Raw genomic sequence first — 10,715 nt, 5'->3', positions numbered from 1 at the left:
CCCCGGCATCTACTATATCTACCCAACTTCCCCAAGTTCAAACGTATGTGGGTGGCCTGAGAGTGTGGTGCACCGGTTAAGCATGTTCTCAGATCCGACACGCAGGCCGGGTTTCACTTGTTAGATGCATACGCAGGTTCGACTACAGAGGCTAGCACCCACATAGCAAAAGATCAGCGGCGCTGGAATTCCAGATGCCACAGAAAAATAATTCGCAAACCCGTAGGGTTTCGGGGTCACCACCGAGGTGGACCAGCTTTTACTATTTGGGGGTTTGATTCTGTCGTTTTGCTCAAGGCTCAAAATGCTATGAGGGATCTACTAGACTTCCAGCAATATCACCAATCCTTTTCACCATCATGTACCGTCCTCTCCCCATCCCCAAACACCGACTTAAATATAGTATCGTAACTCACCCACACCGCCTGAAACACCGCTTTCTGAGCCCCCACCAACCACCCGGGACTCCTCCCATCCGCCCCCTGGCACACCCGAGTCAACACAAACAGCAACACAATCATCGGTAACCACACCACCCCCACCACCACCGATCCCACCCGCTGCCGTCTCGTCGTCACCGTATACGCCTCCAACCCCTCCAACCACCTCCGATAATCCCCGGGCAACCCCCGCTCCCTCCCCCCGTCCGCCAGCATCTTCAGATACCGCGCCGACGCCTGCGCGTATCCCGGATCCGGGCGCGGGATACCGACCGCGCCCGGATCCAGCGGCGGGGAGTACAGCGTGTGCGCATTGAAGGAGGGGGCGGTTGGGGTGGGGAGCGAGGGGAGGTTTGCGTCGATGGGGAAGCAGGGGACGACGATGTCATGGTAGCTGCCGCCGCCGCCTTCGGTCGCGATGATGTGCGCGTAGTCGGAGGGGGTGACTTCGTAGACGACGCCGACGAGGCCTTTGGTCCAGGGGGTGTTGCGGTGGTTGGGTGGCGGGTCTTTTGGAAGCAGCGCGCTGCCCGCACCGTCGTTCTCATCACTATTGTCCGAGTCCGTTTTGTCCTCTGAGGGGTGTTTCTCATCGGACTCCGGGTCGCGCAGGTTCGAGTTGGCGAAACAGGGCTCCATGTAGGGGAGGCCGGGGAGGTCGAAGGCGAGTTTAAGAGATGGGACGTGGACGTTGACGGCGGAGAGGGGGCGGATGGCGCGGTCGCCCTGGAACTTGGCGTCACAGAGGTTGGAGCCGTAGGCGAGATAGAGGACGGTGTCTTTCTGGGCCGAGGGGTCGTATGAGTCCAGGTCGATGGGCTGTTCGGCCTGCGAGTGGGAGAGGCGGTCGGGGGTGGTGGTGGAGAGGGGGGTGAAGGAGGGGGGAGAGGGGTTGGAGCGGTGGAGGAGGGTATGGATCCACTGGATGATGGAGAAGGTACCGATTTGGGATTCGGTCTCTTCGATGGGGGTCTGTGAGGGCTGTGAGACGACAATACCTCTTGAGTTAGACATCCTGAGGCGTGGACTTACCGCCATGGTTGGAGAATGCGCCTTTTCCTTCTCCTCCAGGATCTGCTAACGAGGGATCAAGCTTTAGATCACAACTACTGTGAGTATAGAACCATGAGTTGATACTATGTATGTCTTTACTATTTAGGGGTAGGGAAATATTAAGGTAGCATTACAATTTACAAATAACCATCCGCCTTCAAACTCGGCATCCGTGCCCTTGGACCCACCCACCACCAGACACCTTCCACTAAAATTTCATCGTCACCAGTCCGTATCCCCTCCGTATCGGCGTTCTACAGCGCCGATGTGAACCACTAGGCACTAGGCGTCCATGTAGGCCGGCTAACTTATTAGACCGATTCCGATCCGTGTGGAGCAAAGTCGTACAAGCCTTAACTAAAGAGTTCGCTAGTAAAAGCGTCCAAAGATTGCCTAGATACCGGAGAGCTTGGCCCCTTTCACCAGGGGTAGTTTATTCACTTCCCGGGGCACGTGCACCAAATATAAAAGATCAACTGATCAACTAGTTAGTTATCAAGATTTCAATTTCTACCACAAATCATTTTGGATATGATTTCCTTCTAGCTTAATAACTTGATCGCATCGCCATCGCATCTCTGAGATCCATTTTTTGGATCTGGCTCAGTGTAATTCGGTCCCATTCGGTCTGAACCACCTCTTTGAACTCCCTCACTGTACGCTAGGATCCACGACGTAATCGTTACTTAATGATCTACCAAATTGCTTCCATTGAATTGAGATCCGGTGATTGACCTGGATGAATAAGCAAGAGAAACCCCCTACCACTATCCCACTCGTTATCAGCTATTCCAATAGAGAAGTATGAATCCGGCCAAGCTCATGATGGATTCAAGGCCTAAATTCTGGTGTGCATCCTTTTTGTGGAGGGGTTGGCGTCTCTCTTCATTATTTTCTTTGTTTCAAGTACCGCATGCGGAGTCGACGGCCGACTGGGCAACCGAACAAAAGAATCGAGCCTCATCCCAAACCAGAATTCTAGTCTCGTTACGGAAATGGCTAGTGAATACGCTTGACTCATGGGGAGTTTACGAATATGCTCAATTGCAATCGGTTTAACTGCTATCCTCATTAGACATACTTACCATAGGCGTCTTGTATACGGCCACAAGTTTGGTGACGATGTCTAGAGTCTATTCCACAATATGTCTACACTATTTGGTTCATTGCTCGTTAACTAACCTCCCCCCCGGCGTGATGGAACATCCCTCATGCTGGAACGAAATCGAGCTACTTCGACTTCAAAACAGCCCAAAGGCTCCAGGCATACTGTAATTCTTATAGTTTCATATTCACTAGATTTTTCAGTCACTTTGAAATATGCGAGACTTTGTGAAACACAAAATTACAACTGCCTGATTGCTGATGAGCCGATTTTAGCACATCACTCGGAATATGTCTTCAACGCCGAAACAGTATTTTCTATGCTACAATGCCACCACCTGCGTATTCTCTTTTCAAATTCCCGTAAGGAGGATATCTCTTGCTATATTGTCCTGCTATCATGTATTAATGCCTCCTTCAAAGTATGCGCTGTGTTGCCAACGATTTTAGATCTTTCCATCACGCCGCTCAGTACTTCTGGCCGAGCAAACTTCCGCTTTTAGCAATCCAAACAGTCACGGGAACATGGCATAAGTTATTTTCGCGTAAACTGGCGCTCTCAGGTTAAACTCTCTAATTCTCCGGAGCTGCTAGCCTTGCCGACGCTTTGGCTAGGGCAGAACTCCCTGTGTGGACGGAACTCACGTTCGTGCCTAGCAACACCACGATTTCCCTGCGTGGCGGAACGTTTATTGGCCCAGTAGCATCACCTCTTCCTACCACTGTTGCTGAGAAACACTGAATGATTTCATGGAACCGGATCGGAATGATGTTTGATTAGTTACACTTCCTGTAGTTAAGTTACATCACTTGCATTTGATGTCTGGGGCCATTTGTGGCAACTGGTCCCATCTTCAGGTACCGAATTGCGCGGCCTGCCAGATTCAGGGCCCATCATCGCGTCGAACCTCCATCGAAACCCTCTGGAAGGTTGTCGCGTTCTGCTTAAACCGTGTCGCTATCCCTTTTCCGATGATCTTCGTACTCTGGGCGCGATAAATAGAGAATCGGGAGCGTGGAATCCGCGGGTCGCGGGCATGCCGCAATCCTCTCCACCTCAGTTCCAGAGCAGCATGGACAACCCGTTGCACCTCCGCCCAGCGTCCAGGTCAATTACACTGGCTTGAGAAATATGAGAGAGTCGATCGTACATTTTTTTACATCGCCCATCCGTCCAGCCGATCACCAAGCGCGCTCTGCTGGTCCGCCGTTCTTTAAGTCGCAGGACACCAGCTTCGTGCCCCTCTCCTTTCCTCAACTTTCGTTTCTTCTCGCTCCATTTCCCGGTCCCATCTGCCTTCGCGACAATGGCTCTCCCCTCCTGGTTTTTCAAGCTCAGCGCCCTACTGGCGATCGCCTTGCCTGTGTACTACCTCATCGAGAAGAACCTGGACAAGTTCTACATCTTCGATCAGAATGAGCTGCACGAGCTCGCCCAGCGCGCGATCGCGCACAGCCCGGAGAACACCAAGGAGATCGTATCGTACATCCTTAACGAGCTCCGTGAGAAGCACCTGAACTACGTCAATGTGCACGAGGAGTGGATGTTCAATAACGCGGGCGGCGCGATGGGTGCCATGCACATCATCCATGCCAGTGAGTTTTCAACTTTCGCCATTGACCATCTCTACAAGCAACCGGCGAACTATCAGACGGTACGCTAACCCGTCCCAAGGCATCACCGAGTACCTCATTATCTTCGGCTCCACCGTCGGCACCGAAGGCCACAGCGGCCGCCACACGTCCGATGACTACTTCATGATCCTCTCCGGCACTCAGCTCGCCTACGCCCCAGGTCCCGGTGTCTACGAGCCCGAGGTCTACCCCCCGGGCTCCATGCACCACCTCGTCCGCGGCACCGTTAAGCAATATAAGATGCCCGAGGGCTGCTTCGCGCTCGAGTACGCGCGCGGCTGGATCCCGCCGATGCTGTTCTTCGGGTTCGCGGACGGGCTTACGAGCACGCTGGACTTCGGGACGCTATGGACTACTACGCGCGCCACCGCGCGGGAGATGATCGGGAACTTGTTACGGGGGAAGCTCTAAATGTCCCGTCGAAATCGTTAGGGATATGGCGCGGTTGAACTCTGGATACTGAGGATAGGGGCGAAGGGTATGGCTTCGATGTAAATAATATCTAATGCGGTCTCCGCCGGGACGGCCGATGCATTAAAACACGGTGGTATCTAGATAAAAGAATTCTTTTTACACGAGAGTGTGAGGGAGGAAAGAGAGGTAGGCTGGAATCAGCCGCTGAAATGGGCGCAATTTGTCCACTACGGTGCTTGATGAAACAGAAGGGAGTGGTTGGGAACGGCGTGCGTCCTGGGTGAACCCGCCGTTGCCGTCGAGCTTTAAGAGGCGCATCGTTGATGGCAGGAATCGACAGATCGTCGATGTCGAGGAATCATGACGGCTGGTCTGGGAAATTCGAACCACATGTGAGGTACTGTAACATACCAAGAGACGACCATGGACAATGTAATCTGGCACAAGGCTGCAGAGGTTCGGTTACACAAGGCTGAGTGTCACGCTGGTTTCCTCTACGCAGGAATCCCCGCGACACCCAAGAGCGTTAGTCTGCCAATGCAGGATTAGAGAGACCGATTCAGTCATTGTAATTTACAAAGAGCTTTCTATTATGTAACAATCCAGTGACTGTATGGATCGCCGAAAGAGGCGGTGTAATCGGCTATCAGTACCGACCTGTGCAGTCGAAATATCTAAGACCGCTTCCAACACCACGCATGCTCCGGATGAAGGACTTCTAGCATTACAGCGGGATTATATGATTTAGGGTCATTCGTTAATGACTTTTTGAAAGGAAACTACGATGATGGTGACGTTGGAGCATAGACGTAGTATCTCAGCGTCGAAGATACATTCTAAGTGCTGCCCTGAAACCCGCCGACCGGCGACCACGCTATGTAATCTATAGGGTTCACACAGTCTCAGATGTTTAAGATGGCTGGAAAACCAATTTTTATGAGAATTTATGAGAATTAAAGTGTGTATAGAGCCTCTGGGTGGGTTTGAAGTCAAAGTACCTCGAATTCGTTCCAGCACAGCGGGTGTTCCATCACGCAGGGGGGAAGGTTACTCCGAATTCTCAATAGCGTTGTCTTTCCTCTACATATGACATGCATTGTCTTACCCTCAAGTCTTCCGTTTTCGTCCAAGTCGAGAACAAAGCTTCCTTTTCCTTCAAAGAGATCGTCTTCTCCTAACTATCGGTCCAGTCCATTGGTTCCAGTATGATCGATCTCTTTTCTTCTTCGCTACCTATCTTTCTCGCAATCATAGCATTGAACCTCTCCAGAAGGCCAAGTACCCCACGGTTGGCTCAACGACGACCGCAAGTTTGACCCTTGACCTATCGGCCGCTGCTACTGGCACAAAATTGATTTACTTGTACCAAAATGGGTCCTAAAAAGACCACCGGGACTGGCAAAACGCCCACCAAGACTGGTAAAACGCTCACTAAGTCTCCCCCTAAGCCTCCCAGAAAGACAGCAGCTCAAACGCTAAGAGAAGCCCAAGCCGTGGAACAGGGGGCGCAACAGCAGACCACAGCGGCGCGAGGTGCCCGAATGGTGGAAGATGGTGTCCGAACGGCGGAACAGGATGCGCAAAAACACGCCACCGCGGCGCGAACTTCGTCACAAGGAGCCCTAGAGGCAGCGCAACGGGCGACCGGATCTATGGGTGCCCAAGGGCCACAAGGAGAGCATGGGGATCAAGGGGATCAAGGGCCTCCAGGACCTCGAGGCGAACAGGGGCCACAAGGGGAGCCGGGAGCGCAAGGAGCTCGAGGCGAACGGGGGCCAGCAGGCGTCGGTGTATGCCCATGCAAACGCCCAGCCGATGATGAGGCTGAAGGGGAACGAGCCTCGCAACGCCGAAGGTCAAACAGTCCTAAGAGTAACAATCCCGAGGATACTAGGGGGACCGATCGAATCATAGATAGGTTGGAAACCGTGCGTCGCAATAGAGATTGGGGCCGGAATCTCCCCGGACTCAATCGTGCCAGAACACTTGAAACTGCTAGGTTACGGGAGGAGCAGGCAAGGATGTTGCGTGGTAACAATGCGGGTAATGCCGATGCCGATGTATTAGATCAGGAGGCTCGGAATATGAGGCAAAATCTAGCAGATAGGGAGGCTGAACGGCTAACTGCCCTGGTCAATGATACACCCTCAGCACGGCGCGAAAACACCCAGCCAGAAGCTGCCCAGGGGGGACTCCAAGTCGAGAGTTGGATGCTGCCAGTGTACACGGGTAACAATGCCGGAATGCTAAACATGCAGAGAGTATGCCTAGCTAATTCGCCATTGACATTGGTGATCGCTAACCATTTCCAGCGCATCGGATTCGAACTCGAACGCGCCGCCGACGCAATCCGTGTGATTCTAGAAGCCCCCGACCAACCCTCCTACCTCGCCCACGACGGCGGCGAAGTTCTAGCAGAGGGCCAAGTAGATGATGCGCAAGTCGCCCAGAACAACCGACGAGATCGCCTGCGCGCTCCCGAGACCTCGGCCCGATACATCCGTGTCTGGCGCGACACCATCAACAGCATGGAGACGCTGACCCAAAGCGAAGAACAAGTGGCAGCGGTCCGCCGGGCCCAAGTCCAAGAAGATCGGGAGTACGACCGGAACCTGCGGAGGGCCCGCCGTGAAGCCAGTCGGAACAGCGGGCGGGAGAGTTGGGCCACGCTCGGGGTTCAGAGCGGGACCGCGAAATCCCAAAACAGCGATCCCCTAGGTGGAACCTGCCAGCGGCGGTTTAAGCGGCAGCTACGAGCATCTAGCCCGGATTGGGAGGCCATGCATCACAAGGAACTCACGATAAAATACCTAGTGAACGTAGAGCGGAAAACGGAAGAAGAGAAGGGCCAGAAACAGGAGGCTCAGCAACGGCAACCCTGTAGGAGATTCCGCAGCCTGGCCTGCGACCCGAACTTTGACCATAACCCCGATAGGGCGCTTCGTTGGGTTCGTAATAAGGAACCGCAGAGTGCTAGGTCAGACTCGGACTCGGAATCGGAATCGGAATCGTCAGTGAACGAGGAGGTCCTATATGAGGGTGCTACTCCCTACAAGGACTTCTTGAATCCCGTAGTGCCCGAAGAATATGCGGTGGACGAGGAGGAATTCATGACTGTTGAGGAGGATTAGGAGAAAAGGGAGCACGGGGAGTAAGGAGAACGAATAGTCTCAAGTGATATAGATCCCCTAGGCGACATTGGAGGTTCATATTCTCGAATCTTGCTGTTATTTGAGTGGAATGATATTTACCGGGTAGAGTGATCCGTTGCCTCAATCTGCATATTCTCTGATTTGGTTTGGTGGTACGGACGTGGTGGTTTCAGGTTGGAGGGGGAAAATGGAAGACCTCAGGGGCATATCAATTGTAATTTGTACGACGAACTTCTGTTCACGAGAAGACCCTGACGAGAGAGTCTAGTTATTTTCAACGTCATCTAGTCTTCTTGAATTCACAATACACAATACACGGTCCTTCCAATCCTTCCATTGATGATGAAGCTCCAACATCAGGGATCGACACATAACAGCAGACAAGGTCATTACCGCCGACGTAGGGATTAGAATCCAATCCAACGATTGCGCGCTAGTTGATTCGCGCCGCCATGCTATCTCTAGAGTACAGTATCTCTCTATCCTATCCGCAATCCAGGGCATCACTGATCACCCCGCAGCATGGCGTTCTCCCAAATCGTAGCCAAAAGCGCCGATGAATCCCTCCAGGCACCAGTGTTCCCCGCATCAATTGGGGTGCAACCTCACTACACATTCTCCTGACCAGCGGGTTCGTTTACAATCGATATCCGAATTAACAGCGCCTCCTCCCCTCCCTCTCTCGCAACCTGATAATACTGCAGTAATATCCCCCGACGAGACCATGAACGACCACTCGCTCCGCCTCCTCACGGCGCTAACCTTCATCCCCGCCTTCCCTCTCTGCCTCGCCCATGGCATCAACTCGGGGCGCGCCGTCCCCGCCGTGGGGCTCGTCCCGCTCGCCGGATCCGCCGTATTCGCGATCTTCCTAATCCAGTGGAAGAAGCAGCGCGAGGACGCGACGCCGGTGCATCCGGCGATCCTCTATGTGGTGGACTCAGTCCTTGCGACGGGGCTGATGATAGTGCTGGTGTATACGTGGGTGGATCTCACTTGGGTGACGAGGAGTCAGACAATGTTGGCGGCGTATGCGACGTTTCCGTTGCTGGTGAATTTGTGAGACTGGTTGCGATTTCATTGATCCGTCGCTCATTTGCCGCGCATTCTTCGAAACGGGTTCCTTGTTTCCAGCCAATTCGCATCGCATCCCAGAATGCCATGTAAGCTGACCCTCGATCCCACCCCACAGCTTCATCCACTTCTACTTCGCCGTCCACACCTTCTACTTCGGCTTGGGCATCGACCAGGTACTCAAATACCTCGCCGGCCACTTCACCCCATCCGAATGTCCTAACTGCCACCACCAGCTCCGCCCGGCGCGCCCCACTGTCCACTTCCCCCGCATCTCCGTGCCGCAGATGTCCATCCCGAACGTGGGCATCCCCTGGACGAAGCGGACCCCCGTGACGGATGAGGAGGAGCCGTTGCTGGTGAATGAGGAGGGGGTGGAGAGTGAGGGGGAGGCGGGGACGAGTTATGCGGAGGTGGTGGAGGGGCAGAGGGTGAATCGGAAGGGGAGGAAAGGGAGGGATGGAGAGGAGACGGGGGCCTATAGCCCGTGAGTGAAGTTTGATATTATGGTGGTGTTGTGGAGAGTGAATGTATACGCGGATGTGCGTATGGGTTTGATGGGATTCACGATGTCGACATTTGATCTTCCACTGGATTGGAGCTTAATGTTGAGGATACCCCGTTGTTCAGATTTCTCGTTTTCATTCAGGTCCGAGGATTTACAGTTCAGATTACTTGGTACCGTACGGATCATATTTTGAAGTTATACCAATGGTCCGTTCAGTGATCAGGACCATTGGTGTCTCTGTTCTCGCACTATGAACATGCAACTATCCCAGTACAAAATCTTGTTGCGAATCCTGTTCTGGATAAGCTTATCCACGTTTTCAATCCTCTGGAGTCCTCCAAAGTCCCAACACCTCTTCGATCGCTCACAGTCCCAAGGAGCGCTGTGTACTAGGCGTTGGTTCCAGACATCATCATAGTCCTCCCTCTCCACGTCGACGTACAGCTTGATCTCTAAGCTCTGTAGACTGGAAAAGAAGTGTACCACATAATTTCTGGGCTACTCCGGTGACGAGGAAAGGGAGAGATAGGCCCCGGCGCGGACATTACGGAAGTATGATCACGATGGATCCGTATCTATACCATAACTCAAGCGAAAAGACTTCCCATGGTATGGTCAACTTCAGGGCAATCCCAGAATATCTCTCCTTGAAGCTGCGGTTCCTGCTTTGGCGCGTGTATTTGTTCCTGCCCCTTAAATGTCTAAACCAAAGCTTTAAATAATATTATTTATAGATCTTTGAACCTCCGCTCGGCTTCTATCACGACTAAAGCGATGCCTCATGCAGGTGACAAGGCAATTCATGCCCCTTATGAATTATGATGTACCATTTATTAATCCCATAATTAATCCCAACAGCGGGACAGCTCTTCCGGAACCCACCTGCCCCTCCAAATCTCCAACCCGAAATCTCCCTAAGACTTCAGAGACGCCATCAGATATCCCGCCAGCTCACCTGATGACGCACCAGATCTGCACTGTGACCGTTGCATGTGCCACAGCCACACTCCCCTCCACTTTGCCTGCATGACCTGCAAATTCAGTTGAACCTGAGTCCTGTAAAAAACAATCCTTCCTCCAACTTCACCTCTTAACCTCAATTCCAAAGCATCAATCAATCTCCAAGATGGCTCGACACGACTACGACGACTACGACGCCGGTCCACCCCGTCGTCATCGCGACGACCGCTACGACGACCGCTACGATAACCGCCACGACAACCCACCACCATACTCCCCCAGTCCCCGTCACCGTTCCCGTCAACGCGAACGCGAACGGGACGCCTATGACCCCCCTCCCCCACCCCACGGCCGCGACCACGAAGGCTATCCTCC

General features: G+C 53.1%; 4 protein-coding genes across 4 annotated transcripts; 3 read left to right on the top strand and 1 right to left on the bottom strand.

Moving 5' to 3' along the window:
• Window positions 1–112: 112 nt before the first annotated feature.
• On the bottom strand, window positions 113–1,572 carry P152DRAFT_455482 (uncharacterized protein). Its single transcript, XM_033678798.1, has one exon. It carries the CDS (start codon window positions 1,452–1,454, stop codon window positions 339–341), a length of 1,116 nt encoding a protein of 371 aa, XP_033537397.1. The 5' UTR covers window positions 1,455–1,572; the 3' UTR covers window positions 113–338.
• A 2,178-nt stretch (window positions 1,573–3,750) lies between these two features.
• On the top strand, window positions 3,751–4,723 carry P152DRAFT_196103 (C-8 sterol isomerase). The gene is made up of 2 exons (XM_033674301.1): window positions 3,751–4,193; window positions 4,273–4,723. Exons 1-2 carry the CDS (start codon window positions 3,905–3,907, stop codon window positions 4,641–4,643), a joined length of 660 nt encoding a protein of 219 aa, XP_033537396.1. The 5' UTR covers window positions 3,751–3,904; the 3' UTR covers window positions 4,644–4,723.
• A 1,293-nt stretch (window positions 4,724–6,016) lies between these two features.
• On the top strand, window positions 6,017–7,777 carry P152DRAFT_471158 (uncharacterized protein; the record flags this gene model as incomplete). The annotated part of the gene is made up of 2 exons (XM_033681032.1): window positions 6,017–6,907; window positions 6,959–7,777. The coding sequence occupies 2 exons, from the start codon at window positions 6,017–6,019 to the stop codon at window positions 7,775–7,777; spliced, it is 1,710 nt and encodes a 569-aa protein (XP_033537395.1).
• A 457-nt stretch (window positions 7,778–8,234) lies between these two features.
• Window positions 8,235–9,083, top strand: P152DRAFT_455479 (uncharacterized protein). Its single transcript, XM_033678797.1, has 2 exons — window positions 8,235–8,269; window positions 8,320–9,083. The coding sequence occupies exon 2, from the start codon at window positions 8,523–8,525 to the stop codon at window positions 8,859–8,861; it is 339 nt and encodes a 112-aa protein (XP_033537394.1). The 5' UTR covers window positions 8,235–8,269; window positions 8,320–8,522; the 3' UTR covers window positions 8,862–9,083.
• The last annotated feature ends 1,632 nt before the right edge of the window (window positions 9,084–10,715 follow it).

The sequence above is a fragment of the Eremomyces bilateralis genome (assembly GCF_010015585.1).
Source record: "Eremomyces bilateralis CBS 781.70 unplaced genomic scaffold P152scaffold_3, whole genome shotgun sequence".
In the NCBI taxonomy this organism is placed as follows: domain Eukaryota; kingdom Fungi; phylum Ascomycota; class Dothideomycetes; order Eremomycetales; family Eremomycetaceae; genus Eremomyces; species Eremomyces bilateralis.
The sequence above is the reverse complement of the archived record's forward strand: the minus strand, read 5'-3'. Positions and strand labels throughout refer to the sequence as shown.

Excerpts from the sequence above, each read along its gene's own strand:
- P152DRAFT_455482 (XM_033678798.1), bottom strand. The coding sequence starts at position 1,454 with ATGTCTAACTCAAGAGGTATTGTCGTCTCACAGCCCTCACAGACCCCC.
- P152DRAFT_196103 (XM_033674301.1), top strand. The coding sequence starts at position 3,905 with ATGGCTCTCCCCTCCTGGTTTTTCAAGCTCAGCGCCCTACTGGCGATC. Across the intron at positions 4,194-4,272 it reads CATGCACATCATCCATGCCA|GCATCACCGAGTACCTCATT; the intron begins GTGAGTTTTCAA and ends ACCCGTCCCAAG.
- P152DRAFT_455479 (XM_033678797.1), top strand. The coding sequence starts at position 8,523 with ATGAACGACCACTCGCTCCGCCTCCTCACGGCGCTAACCTTCATCCCC.